Source organism: Balaenoptera musculus, chromosome 10 (assembly GCF_009873245.2).
Source record: "Balaenoptera musculus isolate JJ_BM4_2016_0621 chromosome 10, mBalMus1.pri.v3, whole genome shotgun sequence".
Classification (NCBI taxonomy): Eukaryota; Metazoa; Chordata; class Mammalia; order Artiodactyla; family Balaenopteridae; genus Balaenoptera; species Balaenoptera musculus.
The window spans coordinates 66,839,201-66,864,792 of record NC_045794.1 but is presented as its reverse complement, the minus strand read 5'-3'; the positions used below and the strand labels follow the sequence as shown (position 1 = coordinate 66,864,792).

The following is a 25,592-nucleotide window of genomic DNA, read 5'->3' as shown; positions in this document are numbered from 1 at the left end:
TGACAGATCATTTCACTGCTCACATTTGTAAACTAGTGATATATCTTTCAGCCTTAGACAGAAAAAATGATGTCCCAATTCTATGTAGTAGATGGATGAAGTTAATGCTATATCATTTTAAGCCATTAAAATTGCCTAAGTTCCTCATCACTTTAATGAGCATTTATAAATACCAGTTTGTATTTCTCATGACACTTATTCCTTCTTATCTACTCTTTTAAATTAGTTCATGCATTTTGAGTGTCTCTATTTTCACTGTTTTGAATACTTCCTGAAAGTCTTTTATCTCTAAATAAGTTGGAATATTCCTCTTGAGGGACCCTACAAGATTGCTTTTCTATTCACACTTCCACTTAGTTCTTGCAGGAAGGCTAATCTCCCATGCGATTAAAATAGATTGATATTGGATGCAATTGGAGGTTCATTATCAAGCGTGCTCTTCATTGCAACTTCTGTCTTTCCCGAGGTAGTTGTGGAAGAGCATATTCACTGTCTTGTTTTCCTTTTGTTTTAAAAAACTTTTAAATGCATTTTTACCCCCTTACCTTAGAGTTAATATACTCCTGAAATGGATGAACTTCACTGTATATGTGTATTCTTATTCACATCAGTTTTATTTTCTTCTAGACTATAAATCTTCTCTCTTTCTTTAAATTATAATTTACTTAACATTATTGCTAGATTACCCTGATTGTCCCCGGTATGTTTTCTTTAGTTTTGGAGGTTTTGTAACTGAGATGTCATAATTCTGGGGGAAAATCCAAAGTATTGACAACCAGGGCTCGGTCTATTCTATCTGGTCCATTTTTCCCAGACCTTCCCTGACTGCTTCAAGTGCCAATTTTTTTCATCTCTGACCTGCTTTCTTTTTAAGCTTCTGCCAGTGCTTTTAAGCCATGTTTACCAGGGCCCTAGGACTGTGTTAAGATGCCCCAAGGACAGTCCAACAGGGACTCTGAACAGGCAGGTCTCTGATTCTGCTACCTCTGCCTCAAACAAAGAAATCCCACTCTTGTATATCTTATATTGTGGGCTTCCACATTTAATTTTATTTAACATACATTCTTCCATTTAGAAAAAAGTTTAAATTACTAGTTACTGGATTATGTCAACATTTCACTCAAAGAACCTATATTATACCCCTTAGCACTGACATCTAGCCCTCCAGATTATTTTGGTGTTGGTGTTGAACTCTATATCAAATTGCAAACACATATTGTTTATTGGTATATTCCCATCCTGACCTTCCATTAAAGTCAGAATAGGATAATAATTATGTGATAATTTGTCCCTTCATTGGTCACCACTGTGGGCTTATGTGACCTGGTTGGCCAGAAAAAGGCCACCTTCTTTTTCAATCCACCTGGCTTGTTGTCCAAGTTATCAGCTTGGACAAAAGCCTCCCCGCTCTAGATAGGAGGCTCTTGCTTCAAGCAGGAGTGTAAGAGTGGGCTGCTCCACCAGTGAAACACCAATCCTAGTGTGATGCTTACTGGCGCCTCCTTTTAGCTCCCTTTAGCTTTTAGGCTTTTAGCTTCTTTTGCTGGTCCTTCCTCATTTCACTGGATTCTATAATATTGGGGTGCTGGAAGATTCTCTCTCTACATTTACTCCTATACACTTAAGCCTATACCCTGAAGACTCCCAAATTTATAGTTCTTTCCAGGATTCGCCATTGAAATCCAAGCTCCTGTGTCCAACTACCTCCTTGACATATCCTCATGAATGTCTAATAGATATCTAAAACTCAACATGTTGAAAACTGTGCTCTGGATGGTCCTTACAAACCTGATCCAACCGTAATCTTCCCATCTCAGTTTATGGCCACTCCATCCTTCCATTTGTGGTAGGTAAAGTTCTTGGAGTTCTGCTTGTCTCCTATTTCCTTCACATCCAAATCTACCTTCAAAATATTTTTAGAGTCCAGCTAGGTCTCACCAGCTTCCCCACTACCACATTGGTCTGAGCCACCATCTGCGTTTACCTGCTCAGCCTCCTAGCTTGTTTTCCTTGTTCCACTCTAACCACCCATCTCCATGCTCTTTTCTCAACCCACCAGTTTTGAATGGTGACTTAACTCAAAAGAAGCAGTGTGATGATGTTCACAAACAATCTTTGTGTTTTGATTTTTATAATATATATATGTATGCAAGTTTGTTAATAATTAAAGATGCTTTTTAAAAAAAAAATTATATCCGTCTTCTGAATTGTTGTATCCTCAGTGCTTAGTGCAAAACTTAGAATGTTATAAGCACTCAATTAACAATTGTTGAATTAATGAGTGAGGGATCTCATTTAGAGAAGTTTGGCAGGATATTATTATCTATAAAAGTGCCATGGGCATAAAAAGCAGAATTTTTTAATATAAAATGTTTTCCCAATTATTGAGAAATAATATATTGTTGATTAAATTTCAGTTTTCTTGGCTCTACCTTTTACATTTAATAACTATTAGCTGAAGCTAATTATTACCTGCATTCATTTATTTAATAAATATTTATTATAACTTTATGGCAAATATTGTCCTAAGCACTGGAAATACAACAGTTAATAAAACAGAAAAAAATACATTCATCATAAAATGAACAAATATATAGATATATAATGAAGTGAAGAAAATAAAGCTGATTAAGGGAATAGAGAGCTGCAGTGGGGATTGGGAGTATACTTTTTACACTCTCTTCAGACAGGGACTTCTGGAAGTGTTGACATTCGGGCAGACACTTAAATAATTCATAGAAGGAACTATATGAATATTGGGTGGGCTTGGGGGAGAACCAGGCAAAAGGAATAGCAGTTGCAAATACTAAGGGGTGAACATGGTTAATATGGGATTTGAAATCACAACTAACTAATCTCTTCTTCCCTTGCTCTAGCTCCTGTCCTCCTCCCCTGCTCTACTTCTTTCCATTGCACTTATTCCTTTTTGGGGTACAGTATAATTTACTTATTATGTTGGTGGTTTCTGTACTTCTTTCCCACTATAGTGGAAGCTCTACAAAGAAGGGTATTTGTTTATTGTATTCACCCATGTACCCTAAATGCCTAGAATAGCATATGACTCATAGCTTCTGCTCAGTAGATCTTCACTGTATCAGTTGACATTATATTTTGGGGCCTGCAAGGAGACTGTGTGGCCACTGGATAGTGTGCAGGGGCATAATGGCATGAAGTAGACAGGCAGGGCCATGATCAAATATTGCATGGCTTTGTAGGCTTGGAAAGGACTTTGGATTTTCTCTGAAGTGTGAAAGGAAAGTATTAAAGAGTTGAGAGAAAGAGAATGGAATGGTCTGATTCACATATTTACAGACCTTATAGGCTGCTGTATGAAGAACACAATTCACATTTTCTAAGAGCTCCTAGTTGAGTGGACAGGTGCACCAATATGCTAATAACTCACCTATTGCAGACCTTGTTAAGGGCTACAACTGAAGTGCAGACTAGTGGAGTGAAAATAAAAAAGATTCTGGACTGGTGGGACTTCATAGAAGAGGGGGCACTGGATCTGGATCCAGAATTTCAGTAAAAAGAGAATTCTGGGTAACAGAAGGCAATCAAGAAAGGCAATACAATCTATTGGTGAAAAAAAAGAAATTTAGAAAGTAGATTTGATTCTGAGTGAGAGGGTAATGATGACACTATGCTTTACATACATTATCTCACTTGATTTTCACAACACCACCAATGAGTTAAAACCTATTTTAATCTCCACTTCTCAGAGAAAGAAAACTGACACTCAGAGAGGCTAACTCAAAGTTTTGTTGGTCAAGAAAGTAGAGACATGGGGGTTTGAATTTGGATCTGTTTGACACTAGAGCCCATGTACTGAGTTGATGATTTAATGATAATACAATCATAACTCAAAGACATATCCAATTCCTTGCATCTAATCAGTTCAATCAAATTAACATTTTTTGCAAGACTGGGGTTTCCAGTGTATATAATGCTGTCCAAGACACTGTAATCATATTACTAATTATGTGTCCTTTTGATAATTAAATCAAAGCATTTATAATATAGATTTCTGCCTTTGTTATGAAATGTTAATATTTATGCTCCTTTCATTTATTTATGTGTGGTGAATGTTAATTACAAGGCAGATAAATTGAAGGAATTAATAAATGCCCACAATTTATTATGACATAATAAACTCTTAATTCTGTGTCTGCAGGGCCTCCTAATCAACAAGCTACAAAACTGTGACTTGACCATAGTCATTTAGGTGTCTGTCTACATTTGTAGCTAAGAAGTTGTGATTCAGTAATAATAATTCACTGTCAATATGTTCAAAATGAAGTTTTGCTGAGGTCATTCCCTAAGTGGTGGTTAATCATTCATTCCTTATTTAGTTATTGCACTGAAGAATGTACTAATAACACAAAACAGGTCACATGACCTGGATTTAGACGAGAGGGTAAACATAAAAAATGGAATTTAATGGAGAACAAGGTGGGAAGATAAACTTCTCAGAGAGGAAATATTAGCCAGCAAACTTTGAGGACCAGGGTACGCTAGATCAGTGTTTGTCAACCTGGTTCACATAATGGCACAAAGAGAAAATCATGATATTTCTACATCACAGTAATGTAGACAGAGGAGCATACTCAAGCCTACAATTGAGCACCTCAGGAGCTCTGGAAGTCCCAGACTTTGAGGAGTCACCCTGAGACTGAGAAACTGGTGTTGCAGCACACCTGTAACCTATTTGCAGCACACTAGTTGAGATGCTCTGCCCTAGTTAGCTCAGAATGATTCATGGTATGACCAAGAAGAGCAGGATATTGTTATCTCTCTTATATTCAGCTTGACTATAAAATAAAAGGATTGCACTATGTCAGTGATCCCTTAATCTTGTTTGTATGTTGAAAAACAAACGATTAGAAAAATACTAATTTGGCATCCTTAAACTAATTAAACCAAGATCACTAGAAGTGAGGCCTAAATATTGGTATTTTTTAAAGCACCCTAGAGAAATATAATGTTGGAAGATTCTAATGTTGCTAGATGATTGCTAGGGTCTTTTATGTCTCTAACTATCTGAGATTTTAAAATAATGTTTGGAGATAGCAACCTAAGTTTAGAGGCGAGTGAATATGTGGATGCATTAAAGGGACAATCAAGGGAAATCCGTAAAAGAGACAGTCCCAGAAAAGAGATTGCAAGCCACTGGCAATGATGCTTAAGAAGATCCCTTGTAGACCTGAAATTGCCAGGAAGCTTCTCTTTCTTGTTGTGACAAAATCAAATAGAAGTATCAGTCTCAGACTTTGAGATGAGAGAAAAAGATAAGCATAGGTGCAAATACATGTAAGCGTATAAAGAAAGGGATTTCACTATAAAACTACTGTTAATCTGTGGAGGGTGAGTGAGCAAGCAGGGGAGAAAGGCCTTAAATAGATTGGAGAAAAGTTTTTTCAGCTGCTGTGAAAGGAGAAAGAGGGAAATAATGAGGGGCAGGCAGCTTAGGGAGCACTGTTGAGGTGGAGCCTGGCAAGCTTGAAAGTGCATTGGTTGTATGATGTGCTCCAGCAGCACACATCAACTCAGGTTGTATCAGAGAAGATGGACAATTGGATTAAAACAATTCTTTACTGAATGAATCAAATAAAAGTATATTAGGAAAATAGGATGAAGATATTGGCAAGAGAATGGAAGTCATAATAGACCATGGATTCTTGGTTAGGTGTGGAGAGAGTGGAAATAAGAATTGGCTGATAAATTGGGAGAAAACTGGGTTAAATGATGTCTATTTTCATGATGTCCAAGTATAGTGGAAATATAAGAATATGAGAATGAGAGAATGAGGATTGATTGTTCTGGGAAATACCCTCTACACCATGTGGCAGGGATCCCATTAAAGTAATACTTCTGGCCTAACTTGTACTCTTCCAAGGAGAAATGATTTCCTGGGTAAGCCAGTCTGAGAGAATGAACTGGGATGCATGGCTTACTTTTTTCTTCCCTCATTTTATCAGTTTGTGGAACTGCCTGCCTCGGGGGCGCATGCATTCTAAACTGCTTTTTGCCATGCTGTAAACTTTGTAGCTTCTCTCAACCCACTCATCTATAGCCAAAGCCTTTAATTTAAGGAGGTAAAGTCCACTGATTTGCTCACATATCTAAGCTATGTTCTTTAATATGGTTATATTTCAATATTCTCTCTCTCCCCTACATGATTAATTCATACCATTCTCTCACTTCTCAAACATTCAAAACATCCTTCCCCAACCTACCCTCAGCTGATGGCCTTGCTTCTTAAGTTCCCGAGGATTTGCACAAACTCGTACCACCACAGTTACCAGCATAGGGACTCACATACTCTGTCTTCCACCTGTTATCAAATATGGGGTCCTCTTCCTCTCTAAAGCCAGTCTCTGTTCTCATAGATTCTGTGTCCTCTCAGCTACTCAAGGGCATTGCTCCAGAAATTTGCCTCCTTTCATTCTGCATCATCAGTTTTTCATATTCTACTAGAGCCTTTCCCTCAGCACAACATGTTATTTCTCTCCTTCCTTTCTTTGCCAGCCACTGTCCCATTTCTTTAATTCCCTTTGCAACAATATGCTTTAAAGTGTTGTATAAACAGTCTCCAATTTCTCTCCTCCCATTTTATCTTAAACTTAACTTCAATCAGCTTTTCTTCCAACCCTCCACCAAGCCAACCTTCACATTGTTAAATCCGAGGGCCAATCTTCATCTTAATTGATCTCTCAGCATCTGATACAGATGATCACTCTCACCCCTTGGATTCAGGTTTATCACTGGCCTTTCAGGACACATTACTGTCTTGCTCTTCCCCCTACTTTGCTGATTGTTTCTACTTATTCTCCTTTGCTGGTCTCCCAGGATGCTTACTGTTGGAGTGCATTAGGGCTTGGGCTCTTACCTCTTCTCTCCTCTATTTACATTCACTTCCTGACGACTTCATTCTAGTCTTTTGGTTTTTAGTCTGTATGCTAATTTGGGCTCCAGATTTGTATATTCAACTTCCTTTGTAACATGCCTATTTAGATGACTAATAGAAACCTCAAACTTAACATGTGTAAAACTGAGCAACTGAATTTTCCCCAAACCTGCTTCTCTGGCAGTCTTCTCCATCTTAGTTGGTGGCAATCTCATTCTTCCATTGATCAAGCCAAAAACTTGAGCAACTGCTCAGATCAAAGGACTTGCAGTTGTACTGGATTATTTTCTGTCTTTCACAACCCACAACTGATCCATTAGGAGAATCTGAACACTTCAATAATATTAAAATAAATAGTTCATCACATAGCCAGTCACCGAAAAATTTTTGGATGTATGAAATCAATCAATCATGTGTAAGTCCCCTTTTCATATTCTGTACTGAATTAAAATCAGTGGTGGATAAAGCAGTGCCAAGATATAATTTTGAGTTATAGTGTGGTTTTGCAATCAGATAAACCTGATTTCAAATTAAGTGACTTTCTCACTTACCAGCTGTGTGACCTTAGACAAGTTATAATTTTTCTAAGACTCAGATTCTTTATATATAACTGAGGAATAAAATACCTCCTTTAGAAGGTTTTGTAAAAGTCAGCACTATGACTGGCATAGAATATCATTCAATAAATGGTAACTATTGAGCCATTGTTTTTGCTCTTAACAGAAAATAAAACAGGATAGTGATTGGCTTTAGCTTCCAAAGAAAATTCTTGGAAAAAGTATAATTAAGGAGGAAATAATGTACTTGCTACCATGACAATTTGGCAGTAGAGATTTTAAAAAGAAAGAAATAGTCTAAAGATTAGTTTAGTCCACTCCACAGTTTTGCGTAATATTGCCCTTGTTCCTGTGTTATTGCAATCTTTCTAATCTTAAACATGGGATTATGAATGGAGTGTCCATCCATATAAGTTAATTTTTTTAATTGTTTTATTATTCCAAGCTAACCATGGTAATGTTATCCTAAAGGTCCTTGCATAGAATTGGTTACCATCATGATTTCTCTCATCCTATCAGTTAAATCTATTTCTTCTGGGGTGGTATAAAGTGTTTAACATAAAGTGAACCAGATGAAAAGCATTAAAACATCTGTCTTGTTTGCTTGGAATATACCTTTATTTTCTTTAATATGATATTTCAAAGCTCTGTGAATGTGTGCATGGAGAATTTATGTGTACATTTGGGTGAGTGGATACATATGTGTGCAGAGTGAGCTGTCTCAACATATATATTTAAAATCTATTTCCTAAACCGCTACATGGCATTATTTAATAAAAACAATATGGGTTGGTAGTTAGAATATCTGGATTTGTTCATTCTTCTTTTTGTACATTTCATTCAGCAAAGACTTGCCTATTATGTACCAAACAGTGCACTCAGCCCAAAGTTGGACTGTTAAATATACAATATATTAACTGTAAGAATCTGGGAATGAGAATAAAGATTTTTGAATTATCAGGACTAGTCAGCAAGTCAAAATGAGGTAGTTAATATTAAAATGCAATCCATGTAAAAAGAGAAGCAAACCAGCCAGAAGAGAATCTTTAAAGCATTTCCCAAATATTTATTGGATGCCTATTCTATGACATGCATGGTACTGGTTCTTCTTAGGGACAGACAAGAAGTTCCATATAAGCCACAACTTTTGCACACTAAGGAAGCTTCTTTTACCTCAAACTTTAGCTAGGAATTATGCTTCCTGATTAAAAAAATAAAATTCAAATTCTTTATGAGCAACTGAGAATTCTCTGTATTCTGATGCAATAGTTCTAGTGCAGAGTATCTGAGAACATATATGGAGACTGGACAGTATATAAGATTTGTCCAGAGTGGAGGTATTCTGTTTGGTAACAGATGGCTAAGAATTTTATCAATTTGTAAGGAAAAGTGAAACTTAATGTAAAACTGTACCATATAGTAGAGCATGTAGGGCATATTCCGGTTCAAGTTCAACATATAATACTATATATGTAGTTATCATGCCATAGAATGGACCTCCTACTTCTCTACTAACTCTTTTTATGTGTATAAAGTCAGAGCTCTGAAACTTTTTCAGGTATCATTATAAAAACCTGAGCTATGTGGGCATCTGGTATCCAGAGTGGTAGATGAGGAAATAGCATCCTATCATAAAACTTTAATGTGATTTCTGTAAAATCAGACTGATGACATATATTTCAGAACATAAAATAAACTTAACATAATGTAATGAAATTATTGACTTGTAGAATTTAGAGTTCTAATCAATTAATATTTTTTTCTGCTAAAGGGCCAAACAAAACAGAAAAACTCAATGCTGAATTTCATACAATTAATATTTGTAATTTAAGCATAAAAGTATTCATAAGCTATCATCATAATACATGTAAACATTTGTGAAAAATGTGGTTCAAGAGAAACCAGAGTGAAAGAGAAGAAAAAGTATGAAAACAAGATAGCATTTAAAATTTTTCTAAGTTGAGTTCTGAAGACAGTATACGTGCAGGTATGTATGTGTATGTATGTGTATATATATACACACAGGTGTAATGTATATACACGTGTATGTGTATATATGTACATGTGTGTATAATTTACACAATATATGTATATACATACATATATAGATACATATATAAAACTTTATGAGATAATGTAAAAATATAACACATTATTATCAAGATATGGATTAAAGACAAATTTAATATTTTTGTTTTGCTATAAATGGAAGCTTGTCAATTTCAATTTCCATATGCTTGATTTTTTTTTCTTGGTCTACATGGTCACAAATCTTGAGGGATACTAAGGATTGTCTTTATTTGGGACACCCTCAGTGAATGGTAACCTAGCTAAAAAAAATTCTTGAACTTGGCAAAAAGTCTCTGAGGCATTAGAAGATTTTTTTTAATTGAAATACTTTAATGCAAGATCTCATTGCTAGACTTGATGACACCCGTTACATCGAGCATCTCTTTGGCATGGTACAAAATGCTGTTTCCCCTCAGTTCACCTGCCTTTCACTTCTGTTCTAACTGTAATAGGGGTCTGGTACATCATCTCCCTTCAATAAAGATTTGTTGAATCAATGAGTGAGTGAATGAATGAACAAACCTTACAAACGTGTGCACAGCCAGCTGTATCAGAAAGTAGGAAACTCAGAAGCAGGATGTAAAAGTTTTGGCTATCTATACAGGGTCATCTTTGCTGCATCCTGAAAAGTTCATGATATAAAGACAAGGATACAGATATAGATAAATGTGCATAATTATGAATATATATTTAGATAGATAAATAGATGATTGATAGATACATGATAGATAGATAGGTAGATAGATAGCAATATATACTTAATTATCTTCCATATGTCATCCATATGGATTCACTAGGATGTACTTCCCATCTGGGCTGTAAATTTCACTCCATCTGGCATGACTTCTAACTGAATGCTTGGCTATAAAATTCTTTGTTATAATGCTGTGATGAAAGTTGTATTGATATCTCTCCTCTCTCCTTTCCTCTTCCACCTCCTCCTCATCTTTCTTCCTCCTCTTCTGCACTCTCTCTCTCTCCTGTTCTTCATCCAGTATGACACTTTCCCCCTGAGCATTTATTGGAAACTAACAGCAAATGAGAAGCCCTTTTCAGTGTATTCCTTTAACTCCCCAAATTCTTATCATTCTAGCAAATTTTTGAGCTTGTTATCCAATACCTATAAATGAATGAAAGAAAAGCTATATTGAATTGCTTGTCTTGAAGCAGAATATGTCTAACAGTTATTTGTTGAAAAAAAATTATGTTGAAGTGATATAAAAATGTTTGTGCTTAATCTTCCTGACAGGATATGAAATAGTAGCTCTAAAGTATTTTTGAACTTTTTATAAAACCAAACTGATAACATACATTTCAGAAGGCTTAAGAGTAATTATTCCCAGAGGCAGAAGGATATATTATATGACTTCTGGGAATCTTCTCTGTAAGTCTATTAAAAACAAGTGTCTGGCTTGAAGACTTTTATTTTACCCATTTTTTAAAAAGTGTAGTTTAGTTATCCTTTTGCTTTTTCATTTTCAATTTTTTTCTGTAAAAATTCAAGTGCTTGAGATAGCTGGCTTCTAGAGTTAATATCATTAATTTACTTCTGTTGGTGAAAGATATATCTTGAGAGATTTTAAGGAGTGGTCTGTGTGTAACAATTGAAACAGACATATTATTTACCCATCATGTGGCAAACATTGCCTGAAAACCAGTTGCTACCATCAGCACGTTAAATTTTGTTTTACATAGTAATATTGTACTTCTTTTACTTTTAAGTTAATAATTAAAATAGTCTTATTTTAAATCAGAGACAACTAAACTAAGTATGAAATTTCTTGACAAGCCACAGCCATCCTGGAAAGCTATTTGGAAAGCTAACCAAAAGTATGAGAATGTGCCTCTACATTTCATATATTTTTATTTTTTATTTTATTTTTATTTTGTAATTTATTTTATTTTTGGCTGCTTTGGGTCTTCGTTGCCGTACGCAGGCTTTTCTCTAGTTGCGGCGAGCAGGGGCTACTCTTCGTTGTGGTGCGCGGGCTTCTCATTGCGGTGGCTTCTCTTGTTGTGGAGCACAAGCTCTAGGCATGCGGGCTTCAGTAGTTGTGGCACGTGGGCTCAGTAGTTGTGGCTCGCGGGCTCTAGAGCACAGGCTCAGTAGTTGTGGCGCACGGGCTTAGTAGCTACACGGCATGCGGGATCTTCCTGGACCAGGGCTCGAATCTGTGTCCCCTCCATTGGCAGGTGGATTCGTAACCACTGCGCCACCAGGGAAGCCCTCATATATTTTTAAAAGACAGGTATGTTCTAATTTTACTTGATTTCATAGGAATAGGGTGTTCATAGACTAAGTCTCTTTACTAAATTCACTTGAGCAAATGTTTCTATATGAAAAAACACACCTAGCGGACTTACTTCTTATGCCCTGAAATGTTTTCAGCCATATTTTCCCAACTGTTCTATTTCTATGCCATCTCATATCTTTTCACACATGGATCCTTCTCTTGGAAAGCCTTCAACCTCCTATTTGGGCAAGGGTCACTCTGATACATCCCTTGAATTAGATGCTTTTCAGATGACCTCACTTAGTCTCCTTTAGGTTAAGTCAGTCGTCAGTATTAATTAAACTGCATTTCAGTTGTCTTGCTAGTTAACTGTCTCTTACAATTGATATTTCTCCCACCAAATTTAAAGTTCCTTGAGGACAGATATTGTGTCTTTTATAGGTATGCCCCTAGCATCGGGAAACAGTACCAGGCCTCTATAACCAAAATGGATAAGGTAGAATTCTGTATCCTAGCAATTTTCAGAACTGGGCACCACTTTTATTATTGCTACTAGGCAGAGAGGGAAAGTTGAGTTGTCTCCAAATAGACCTTCAGAACAATGAAATAATGTTATTATCATAAATAGCCTACATAGAAAAAAGAAGTTTGGGGAAGCATATATACTTTGGCAATTTCAGCAACATTTAGAATAAAGCAGTGTACTTAAAATAATTATGTATTAATACTATTTCTCCTTCCTACTTCTTTCAACATTAATTCATACTGCTTTCCTCCCCTCTCCACAAAAGAAATATGAAAAAGAAAGAACATATATTCTTATTGACCAAATACTTCAGATTTCCTAGCTTATATAGTTTGCTGGATGATGCAAATTCGGCAAATATATGAGATTATGCCAGGAATATGTGATATTATACCTGAAATATTTGATTTATTGTCTATTCTACAATAATAATAAGAAATATAGTGAGTCATTTGATCTAAATTATATCAGAAACAACTTACACACAAGCATAAAAGTACATGGGGGTTATAGTTGTACCATAATAATCTATTTGGCAAACAATTATTTCCTTTAAATCCTGGGTTCCCAAGAAGCTTCAGGTTTGTTTTTGAGACATTTTTTGCACTCACAACTCTTGAGAGCATGAGTTACATGGTCCCACCCACCATAAGAGGAATTATGATCCCAACATTAATTTTAAGGGGGAAGAACCAAAAATTTATATATACATCACTGATTACCACAGCTAATATGTGTATATAGTTACTTTATTTGAGAATCAATGGAATAAACCCCATGTGGGCTAAGAAGTCAGAAGGGTAAAAATGATTAATTTGAAAAACAAAATAATACGGCCAATTAAAATAATAATGGAAAAGGAAAACATGACTTTTCAAGTAAACTTGCAGTGATAATTAGAGTTATAGTTAAGGAGACTAATCATTTTAGCAAATAATACATACTTTATACAGGAAAAAACATTTTTTAAAAATAATTATTTGTGCTTAAAAAAAAAAGGATGAGAGCACATCAAAGGGTAACAGGATCCAACATGAAGGATCTCCCAGTGCCCAATGCTGGGACAATTTAAGCATCAAATAAATGGTATTATAACCCAAAGTATAAAATAAATATACCTGAGTCCATGCCAATATAAATAAATGATCGAAAAAATAATTGGATGAGAGAAGCAAATCTTCTGTACAGAAGAATTCCGTGTAACATATGTACCTACTCCCCCTTCCAGGAGGTAAAGCTTAATTTCACCCCTCCCTATCACTTCTTTGAGAGCATGCTAATGACTAACTTCCAAAGAACAGAGTATGGAAAGGGAAAAATAGTAACTTTACTATTAGTTGAAAAACCTAACAAATATTACTTTAACCAAGTGATGAAGGTTACCATCGCTAGTAATATGTGGATATCATGTACACCCAGTATGATGTGATGAGGTCACTTCATTAATATGAGGTGATGAGAAAGTCACTTCACCCCTGTGGTATTCTTTTCCAAAACCCATAACCCTAGTTTAATCTTGAGGAAAACATCAGACAAAATAATATAAGCATCAGATCAGGAGATATCCTGCAGAATACTTGACCAGAAATTCTTGATAGTCTTCTAGAGACTATCAAGATCATGAAAAACAAGGAAAAGCTAAGAAGCTGTCACAGCCCAGAGGAAACTAGGGAACCACAGAAATTAAATAAATGTGGTACCCTAGATTAGAACCTAGAATAGAAAAGGGACATTAATGAAAAGACTAGTGAAATCCAAGCAAAGCCTAGTTTAGTGAATAGTAATGTACCATATCAGTTTATTAGTTTTAACAAATGTACCATAGAAATGTAAGATGTTAACAATTAGATAAATTGGGTGAGGGATATATGGGAACTCTTCATACTATCTTTGCAACTTTTCTATAAATCTAAAATTATCCCCCAATTAAACACTTATTTAACAAGTTATCTTCTGATTTATTTAGCAGCTTGCTAAGTAAACAATTACCTACTTACATAATTTACCAGAATATAGGAATCCCATCTAAGGAAATGAGAATTTTTTCTCCTTCTTCCCCATTGATATTATAAATTTGAATCATGACTAGACAATCAAAAGTAAAAATGAATAATAATTTAAGTTTTAAGAGCTCATCACCATCATATTACTTTTATAGTCTTCAGGTTCAAAGGAGGTGGTTCCTGGTTCTTGATTGTAAATAACTATGTCATCTTAGATGCGTTCACAAAGACACCACTTTTGGTTCATGCTAGTCTCTGTCCTCCTGAAGTCTCCGCCTTTGAACGATGTGTAAATGGAACATTTATTTTTACCTCTGAAAAGTGTAAAGTCATCTGAATATGGTCTTTTATACAGACTGAATAATCTGTGTGAAAAGACATAGAAAAATGAACATGCATTGCAACACAGCCTAAATATTTGTAATCAATATTTTTTGATCTTGGGTCAAAATTTTTCATGTATCTAAAATATGTTTTATTAATTGCTTTCTATATACATGAGATAAAGTTGTAATTATTTAAAACAAATGTATGGTACTTTTTAAAGCATTAATTGTGAAACAATTTTTTGAGTTAACATGGGGGAAATAAGAAAACAATGATTACATTCATATTCATGATGTTCTTTAAGAGTTTAGAAAAGTAAAAATAATTGAAGCATTTTATTTGATAATGTGCCTAGTATTATATAGCCTTACTGAATTATATGCCTTGCCCCTGAATGTCCTAGCCAGCTAAAATATGATTTGATCTATACATTTAAAAAGAACTATTTACTTTATTAAAAAAAAAACAGGCTTTAAAATTTAAAATCTCGTTGAACAGACTGGGATTAACAAAGAGATTTAGAAACATACAGAAATAATCGTGATGAAATAATAATTTGTTACTAGATACAGCTTTAAACAGTATAGGAAGCATGCTTCAGGTTAGTCAGAAGAGGTCCTCTGAATTACACAGTGCATGCTTCCCTGAAATGAAACTGTATGTTATTGGTTAACCAGGATATTTAGCATAATCACTCTGCTAGACTGTGGTGGAGGGAGGTGATTATCACTGAGAACAGATGGGCAGGTCCACAGCACTGCCAGATTCTGCACAAGCTCCATTTATTGTTGGTTCTTGCTTCTTTTCCTTCGGTGTTTTAATTTTTTTTTTAAACATTGTATGTTCTAAAGATCTAGCTGCACAAAAGGTCAGTAGCCGATGACCTTTCAGCTTAGATTTCAAACGTAGGAGAAAGATTCAAAATGCTATCACTGTGTATCTAAGAAGGATGGGGCAGATTTCATTTTACCCTCTAGCCTCCCTCAATGCATGCACGGATTTATCTGTACGCTAAGCTCTCTGCTCTGCATCTCTAGCTCCTTGTGGATTATATTGTCTCTCTGATCAGAAATGATTTTCTCGGATATGAACACCGTTTCTGGCTCCCCTAAAGTGCATCCTCCTAATGGGACCCGGTTTTACACTTTTCAAGTAAGTGTGCTTTAAATGGCTTCACTACTTAGGAAGTTAATATATAGTCAAACTTCTAATAAAGAGAAAAATAAGGGAAGGAAAACTGCAAAGTGTGAAAGTATTAAAGAGGATGTAAGATATAGATAATGTGCATGTCAGTTTAATCTGTTTTTTTTTTTATATGGAGATGAGATGGCATTAGGATTCTTTGTGAATTCAAGCAAAATAATAGTGAACCCTTAATTTGCACAAGGATTCTTAAATCTGCTACAGTATCATCTTTTGAGAGTTTATTCTCCTGAAATTGTTATTTATGGATATAATATGGTGAAAATTACAGAGTTACTTCCCTGATATATCACAGAGAGGGTAGAATTAAAAGACATTTTAGGGAACTTTGCAAACTATGTTCTCTGGGCTTAGAAAAATGTTTTGTATTTCATATACATAGCTTAACATAACTCCTGTTATTTAATTTTGTTATGTGTGCAATACACAATCAATCAATAATACAGTAGCTTAAGTACGAGGTTTAGTATGCTTTTCAATTTGAGATAAAGTAGAAACTCATTAAGATGGAAGATTTTCTGTGTTATCAAAAAGTCAAAATGATTTACAATATAAATGTAAATGTGAGTTACAAAGCTGTTACCTACTAAATGTATTTCAACTGCCTGTGAATAAATCAGTCATCAGTCTAGAAAATGGTTGTCTAAAGTAAATCATATTCTACTTCATTTTTATCCTCAAATTGCATTTTTCAGTACTAAGGTTTACTTTGCAATTCAGTCATATCATCATTAGATTAAAAGGAAAAATGAAACTCTTCTCTGTATATTTTACACTATGGGAATATAAACAGCCTAACATTTAATTATTTTAGCTATATAGTTATAATGCACTGAAAAAATAAATGTAAAGACCTAGAGAATTAATATAGTAGAGGCAGCATGAATTATTTTGAAAGGGGGCTCTGAATAAATGCACATCTGATTAAAGTCTCTTGCCTTTGCAAACTATAGCAGTAGATATAATTACTCTCTCTCTCTCCCCCTTCTTATACTGCTGTTTTTAATTCTGTCGCCTCTCCTGCCTTACACTGATGTCTACTGATAGTGCAAGTCTGTGCTGTTACAGAATGTATTTACTTCCCAGTGGCGATCAGCTTATTGTGGCAGTGACTCAAAATGCAATTGCCCCGGGGCTGTTCTACAGAATTATTACTTTTTTCTTCTCCATATACTGAGATATAAACACTCCTTACAATATATCCCATAGCTGCCTCTTAGGGGCAGCTTTTGACATTGGGTATTCTGCTTCAGTCTCTTAAAGTTTAAGGGTCAGTGAATTCCATAGCTCAGTCATGACACAGGCTTTTTACAATTCTTTCAGTAGATCTTGCTGACACATTTCCTGGCAGGTGATTTTCTTTGAAAACACACTAGAATGATTTTTAACCACTTATTTTTTTGTTGATGTTATAACAATTCATGTAAAAACACTAGGATTTCAGATAAAATAGAAATGTTGGCAAATATGAACTCTATTCTCCTACATTTTTAAAATCACAAAATGGTATTTGATCCTGACATTCATGATAACAGGCAGTGTGTGTTTAACTTTTTGTTGCTATTGTTTGTTTTTGCTTTTGGTGGAAGAGAAGGAAGAAAGAAGGATGGTTTTTAAAGCATGAATATAAAGGTTTATAAAAGTTGACTCTTTGCTTTTATTTTCAAAGGACTGAATTAAACAATTATTTTTCTTATATATATATATTAACCTATTTAATGCGGTATACTTTCTTTGGTTGAAATACTGTCATGAGAAATGAGATGCTGTAAAAGTAACAAACCATTTGTCAAAAAATGTATCTTGTGGAAATGATTAGTTAAATTTTCAAAAGTGGTTCTCATTATAGAATGGCATAAATGCATTTCTGAAATGATTCTGCATCAAGGAATTGAGATTTTAATGCTTACTTTCTTAAAATTATTCTTGCACAAGAGTTAACATATGCAAAAACATTTAGGATAGCTTAGCATGAATGATACTGAGTTTCAGTTCCATCTTCTCATCAAATGTTTAAACTAGCTTGTCATTTTTGCTGAAATTGTACAATATTAAATTTTAAAAGTAAGATATAGAATTTATTTGACCTGAAGGGTTCAAAGGTAAAAAGACAACAAATAAGAAGCTGAAGGATATTCTAATTACAGTCCTTTCTTTTTCATGGTATTTTAATTTAGCCAAATACATTCATACTTCTACACACACATGCAAATACTATTTTGTATAGACTAACACTTGATTTAAATTAATTTCCTTATAAATGAGACCTCACTTCAATATTCCGTGAAGATAATTGTCTGCATGTTTCTATTCAGAGGTTCTTAGACCCTGGGTGATGCCAACACCCAATTTGCACTATATATTTTGTGAATAACTTATCACCCAAAATCAAATTTTAGAGTATAGTTGCCTAGAATGATTTTTGATTGACAAAAATTAAAATTAATTATAATATTTGTATGTATTAGAACTGTCAATTTATGGGGCTCAAATATGTACAAATGGGAAACCTACCTTCAAACAAAATTATATTATATTATATATATATATGAATGCAGTAAAAATTCTTTTTAATTTTATGTCCATAAAAATGATGTCCCACAGCTCGGTGCTTTGTGACCACCTCGAGGGGTGGGATAGGGAGGGTGGGAGGGAGGGAGACGCAAGAGGGAAGAGATATGGAGATATATGTATATGTATAACTGATTCACTTTGTTATAAAGCAGAAACTAACACACCATTGTAAAGCAATTATACTCCAATAAAGATGTTAAAAAGAAAAATGATGTCCCAACATCATTTCACATTTAGCTGTATTTTTGCAAGTAAAACCATTTAATATGCTTTACTAAACTTCTAGATTAGCTAATCATGACTTAATGTGTTAATTCTCCCAGAGGTATTGATGAACAACACGCTACCCCCTCATTTCCTAGAGATTAAGTATCTTCACCTAGACGTTTTCAAAGTCTGCGCAGTCCTAATATTTCATGGGAGTTTGTCAGTAGTTGCTAGAGACAGTAGGGAAGAGGAATACATTCTTTTGAGGTTCTTAATGTTTCCTGATTCTACATTTACCTATTTTATTCATTGGAGCTCTATACAAGCTTTCATGAACTACAACAACAAATAGTATACTACTATCAAAAAGAAAGCAAAAGTGATTTGTAAACCACTTCCTCAAATCAAAGGAATATATTTCTGATGGGAGCAGTTTTGATCTATTGAATCCACAGAGCAATTATTTCTGCTTAGAATACATTTCTTTGCCATTTCATCCTAGTATTAATAACATTAACTGCCAAGAATGTGTGTAAAAGTCTTTGACTCTGTTGTCCCCTGGTACCCACTGAAAACAAGAGAAAGACACTTGGTCACAAAATATGGAAACACGTTAATCTGCCATTTCCATGTTAAAAATACTTTATGTATCCCCTGTCCTTAAAGGATAAAATTCACTTCTTTAGCTTGTCATAAAAAAGCTCTTCCTGGTCTGGAGCTCATGCAACATACTGCTTTATTTACCTGCTTTCCCAGAAATTTGTCTGTATGCTTCTGTTCTTTGCCTCTTCACTGAACCTGCCCATTGGAAAATTGTTTTTGCTTAAAGACTCATCTCAACTGCCACCTACCCGGTGAAGCCTTCACTCATTCACCTGATTCATGCATGATGTATTAAGTATATTTCCTTTGATCATTTGCCTGTTTATACCACTACTGAAGCACTTATTATGCTTTTTTTTTTATTGGAGTATAGTTGATTTACAATGTTGTGTTAGTTTCAGGTGTACAGCAAAGTGAATCAGTTATACATATACATATATCCACTCTTTTTTTTTTTTATTTTTATTCTTTTCCCTTATAGGCGATTATAGAGTATGGAGTAGAGTTCCCTGTGCTATACAGCAAGTTCTTATTAGTTCTCTATTTTATATATAGTGTGTATATGTCAGTCCCAGTCTCCCAAGTTATCCCTCTCTTATTATGCTTTGTTTTAATCCCCGAGAACATTTTATTAATCTGTGTCCCTAGCAAATGGATACTGCCAGTATCTCTGTATAATAAGCAGAGGCATATATTTGGAAGGTAGATGATTAAAATATGAAAATTCAACACAATAAACAACAAATTCTTTTTGTGTTAACTATATAAGCAGTTGGTGAGACATATATTAGTAGAGAAATATCTAAAGATATATAAAGGTAAATGTGTTTAATACTAAGCCTTTGTGTACCAGTGTTGGGTTCTTCAAAATAGGTAACAGTTACATTAGTGATCTCAGGAAAGCTTTAATTTTATTGTTTTTAAAGTAGATTTCTGTTACAGCTAGACAAAACCTTTTTTAGATTTTTTTCTTTGTACCTCTTTACCATTCCTTATTAATTGGGGCATTTCATATTTTATCAAGAGAACTTTAAAATTGATTAATATATTATTTTTCACTTAGCAGATACTATTACTTGAAATATATAGAAGACTAATGGGCAAGTTGGAAATCTCAATTGCATGAAGAATTTCACTCAAATTCTTAATAATTAGGATGGGGCACCATATCTTTGTGATCATATGAGGTTGAGGTAATTTTGGCTTTTCAGGGAAAAAAAAAACAGATTTTTTTATATTCTATCATTTTTTTCTCCCTGGGAATACACCATTATTTTTCTATTATTTGGAGCATATTATAACTTCTTACTGTTGATATTTTTTAAACACACTGGAAATATCTATCAGAATGCTTGGAACATGTTATGTATTTAAAAAAAGAAGAAGAATGAAAGCAAAGTAGCCTAATAGAGATAAGAAAGACAGACCCTTTGGCTCCAAGGTTACAGAGTAATATAAGCAGACTTCCCCAGCTTAGTGAGAGAACTGAGGTTTTTCTCTGTTGCCCAACTGTATGCCCAACTGTAATCATGATTATGATTATGACTGGTGGAGCTAACACAAGAGGTATTTCAAGCAAGCTGACTGACATGTTTAAAGGTACATATTGGTGTCTGGAAAAGGCAGAGTTTAGTATAACTGGAACATAAGCTGGAGAAGGAAATGGCTAAAAGTCAATGTGCAAACTCCAGAATATAAAAATAGGTTTGAATGTCAAGTCCAGATCCTCAGGAACTTGAATTTAGGATTCAAGGATTTTCAGCGAAGAATGACAAGCTTCAATTTACTGTTTAGTTAGAATACTGGATTGTGCCTTGGCTGGTTGATAGGACAGAGAAAACTATTCAGTAGCTTTCCAAAAAAATCTAGATGAATTGTCATGATTTCCCTGCTTTACAGATGAAAAAAACTGTTGCTCAAAAAAGGCACTTAAGTAGTTGTTAATAATGCAGGGTATACGTAACGTAGTTTCTGTCTGAATCTGGGGTTATGGAACCCAAAATTCCACAGTCTTTTCCGTATAGTCTTCTGCCGAAATTGCTGATGATTACATACATCAGCAAAAGTATTCCAAGCTATATAATTTCTAATCCTGTTGATCTATTAATTCAGAAACTTATAGAAATTTAACTCTACTTCTTCAAAACATTGTACTACAGCCTCACTGGGTTTTTAAACTTGAGGTTCTTATTCAGTTACATCTCCTCATTTAATCCTTATTAACACAGTTTTCTTCTAGTTGGAAATATGTTTTTATAGTAATCAAATTGCCAATCAAATTGTGCTGAAAGGCAAAAAGGGAAATTGAGGGGGAAAATCTTCCCTAAACACGCACCTTTGTTAATATAAGAATGCTCTGTATATCAGTGAGACCAACCGTAGAAAACAATGCGTAGCTCCCGAGCTCCCCATAGGAAATCATATGTCTTCCATCTGCAGAGGTTTGTGCTTAATAGAATTTGGCTAGGCAATATATTCTGAGAGGACAGGCACTGTGTACTTTTTTTTCATTGTTAAATCACTAGCACCAAGCAGTGTCCAACACACAGCCTTGATTTAGTAAGTAGGTGTTGAATTGAATTACAAATTGAAAAGGAGTATGTATTCTGATCTAGAATGACCTCTCCATAGGAATACATAAATGGTTGTAAGATACCCAGCATAGCGTCCACAAATATATTTCACTTATACCTAGCTAACATAGCTTTATATTTCAAGTATTGTCTGCAGGGGAAGGAAATTGGAAGTAGCGAAATTAATTAGGAGGCTCTTAAGATAAAGCTTTTAATGCACGGAGCACAGTGCCTGGTGGTTAGTAAGAGCTCAGTGAGCAGCAATCACAACAGCAGCGACCAAAAGTGGGGTCTGCAAAACATACTAGAGGAGGCAAGGGTATGAGCATAAAGGACAAAGGAAAAGTCATTAAGAGATTCAAAGGAATCCATTAACTTACTGAATATAGGAGACAAGAGAGAAAAAGGCAAGATTACCTCTAGTGAGGGAGAGAGAAATATGGAGGAGGAGCAGCTTTGCAAAACAATATATTGAGTTTGGTTTTGGACAGATTGAGTAGACAGTTGGAAATAACCGGTTTGGCTCTGAGGAGGCAGGTCTGCCTGAATAGTAGATGTAAGTGTGGGAGGCATCTGCTTACAGAGTAGGGAAAACTATGGAAGTGGATGAAATGACCTTGGCAAAGAATGAGGAGAATGGGGGTGGGGGTGGGGCTGGGCGTGAAATCCTTGGACCCGCTGACTTACCCAGAATTATTATCACTTGGAGTGTGTGTGCTTGGTTTATTTTGCAAACACAGTTTGGAAGCTTTTTCCTAATCACCTCTCCTTGAATATCACCTCTGAACCTAATTCAATTTAGGTGCTCCTGCCTCTTTGTGTGTGTCTTTGCTTTATTTTGTAAATGCGTTTTGGAAGCTAGCATTTCCTTTTAACCCCCTCCTTAAATATTGTCCCCAAACTTTAATTCAAGTTAAATCCTCCTGTCCTTAACACCTTCACAAACTAACTTGATGTATGTCTATTGTATTATTTATTATACCATATTTAATTTTTTACTTATCTCTGTTCACCACTAGTCTGTGAACTCCTGAAAAGCATAAAATTTATTTTACTTAACTACTCATATTTGTTTATTGACACCTAACCTAATGCTTGTCGTATAGACAGAATCTGTTTTTTGAATGAATGAATTCATGTGTAAATTGAAGGCTAGCTAAAATTAATCCTCTTATATTAATTTCTGAAATCATTTGACACACCTTGTTGAATATCCCCTTATGCCAGACTTTAATGATGGTGAGCAAAATACCAGTTTTCTGTGCTCAAAAGTCTTAGTCGCCTCTTGGAATATTATCCAACAGTCATAATAGCACATTATTTGGTTCTCTGAAAATACTTTGACTTTAAAGGTTCATATAGATATTACTATTATAATTTATGTAATTCCAATTAAATAATTCTAATTCCAAATCTATTTTTAATTCTGGTTCACAGTTAACTTTTCCACTGTTGGTTCTTTCTTTTATATTTTCAAAATATTTTACAAATAATAAGAATTATTCTCAAAAAATAAAATTGCACAATAGTTTGGAGCATGCCTTTTGAAATTAAATACATGGTTCAAAACTAGTTTCCACCATTCACTAGAGTCTGGCTATAAGCACGTGAAATTCTTTCTTTTCACTTTCCTTGACTGTCTATTGGAAAACAGTAGAGCATGTCATGAGCTTATCATGATGCTAAATGGATTATTTATAGAATAATATATAAAGTATTTACTTCCAATAAAGATGGCATTCAATCAAGATTAGCTAGTGTTGTTTTAATGATTAATGTACTTTCTAAATAATAGCATAATTTATTCCACAAATGATCTTTTTTCCTTTTGCTTATTTTAAATTTAGGAAAAAATTAATGCTAAGAAAACATATTCACCACTTTAAATACTTTAAGTGCTTCATATATACGCTAAGGGATCTTATTAAAATATATTTAATTAACTTTTCAAGATCTTAATTTTATATTAAATATTTTTGTGCTTATAGAATATAAGCTTTCAGAGAATTGATTTAAGTATCCCTTTGAAAGTATACTTGGATTCCTTTTATAAATACATTTTTCGTATTTTTCAATTGTATTTGGTAAAGTCATTTTGACGTTTACCTTATATCTTCATTATGACTTTTATTATCATTTCAAGTTTTACACAGATACAGATGCAAATTTAAAATGACCAGTTTGTGAAACTGGCTAACTTAGGATATAATTCAAAATATCTACAAATTAAAAGAGAGTGGCTCACTTTGTATGCTGGGTGCTCCACACAATATGTAAAGATTTAGAGTAACTACTAAATTTATTTAGAGCCAACCAGATTTGATGCTATTATTGGCAGCAGAACTGTCAAAGAATTGCTGAGTATGTTAACAATGCTAAGGAGTGTATAACATTTTTAAAGAACATCACAAAATTATTCTCTAAGTTATATCACAAAGCAGAAGTTGGCAAAGTTACATGGACAACTGAGCAATGTCATTAGGAAGAAATGAACATAATCTAGTTCTTACAGCTTAAATATTCTCAATTTTAATTATGTTGGTGAAAAAATACAGAAGATACACAAAAAAAGACATACTTATTTGTCGTTTTCTATCAAATGAAATCAATGCAAAAGCGACAGTTGTGAACTACAATGTAATGATACACTGTTACATAGCATACTGTTTCCTTTTATTTTGTATTGTTTTTCCCATTAAGCACATCATTAATCTTCTCTTTCTAAAATAATCCATCTTTGAAATTACAATAGGCCTACAAGATGCTAAAAAAAGCATTCTTTGAACTCCTAAAACAAATAAGCTATTTTTATAAAATATTATAAACTCACTATATTTGAAAAGCTATAGTTTATCATTGTTAAAGTATATCATGTGTTGTAATATCATTTTGTTTAGATGTTAAAATATTTAATGCATAAAAAATCAAATATTTTAACAATAATATAAGGCAGTTCAAATATTTGCATACACATTTCTTTCATTCAAGAAACACTCAGAGAAATTGCTTTAGATGTGGTCTACATTTTCAAGGAGCAATTGTTACAATACATAATAAGTAAAAATAAATATTAGAATAGAGAATCATGCAAAATACAGTGATGTCCTAAAAGAATCAGTTAATTTCAAGTATGTCTTTGAGAAAGACTTCAAGTAAGAACATTACTTTTAAAAAATAGTAAAGAATTTCAAAATAACTATATCACAGAAATATAAGTGAAAAAAATTCTTTCAGCCATTGTATACCAGCCATGTTCTATGACTGGCCAAGGGGCCATGATCTATGGGACCATCCTAGACAGACCTCTGCCACTGCAGGGCTTTCCCCAGATATTCAGTGTCCTGTATCTTCTTGCAGTTCCAAAACATAGTATAGACACCAGGCCTCTGTGTCTTTACTTATGCTTTCTCTGTGTCTGTGTTGTGTCATGTACATGTAGAGACACTCATTCAATACAACCTTATGTCCCTGACTTCAGATTATACTACAAAGCTACAGTAATCAAGACAATATGGCACTGGCACAAAAACAGAAATATAGATCAATGAAACAGGATAGAAAGCCCAGAGATGAACCCATGCACCTATGGTCAACTAATCTGTGAGAAAGGAGGCAAGGATATACAATGGAGAAAAGACAGTCTCTTCAATAAGTGGTGCTGGGAAAACTAGACAGCTACATGTAAAAGAATGAAATTAGAACACTCCCTAACACCATTCACAAAAATAAACTCAAAATGAATTAAAGACCTAAATGTAAGACCGGACACTATAAAACTCTTAGAGAAAAACATAGCAAGAACACTCAT

General features: G+C 34.3%; 1 protein-coding gene across 8 annotated transcripts in view; it reads left to right on the top strand.

The window, feature by feature from the left end:
- Positions 1–25,592, top strand: part of PPFIA2 (PTPRF interacting protein alpha 2) — a 476,859-nt gene that overhangs the window by 134,593 nt on the left and 316,674 nt on the right. For 3 of the 8 annotated variants that reach the window (XM_036867012.1, XM_036867013.1, XM_036867011.1), the window contains exon 1: positions 15,390–15,776. The exons of the other annotated variants lie outside the window; for them this stretch is intronic. In XM_036867012.1, coding sequence (XP_036722907.1) covers positions 15,696–15,776 — 81 coding nt within the window. In that variant the 5' untranslated portion in view covers positions 15,390–15,695. Of the gene's footprint in view, positions 1–15,389; positions 15,777–25,592 lie in introns of those variants that run through there. 8 annotated transcript variants of the gene reach the window in all.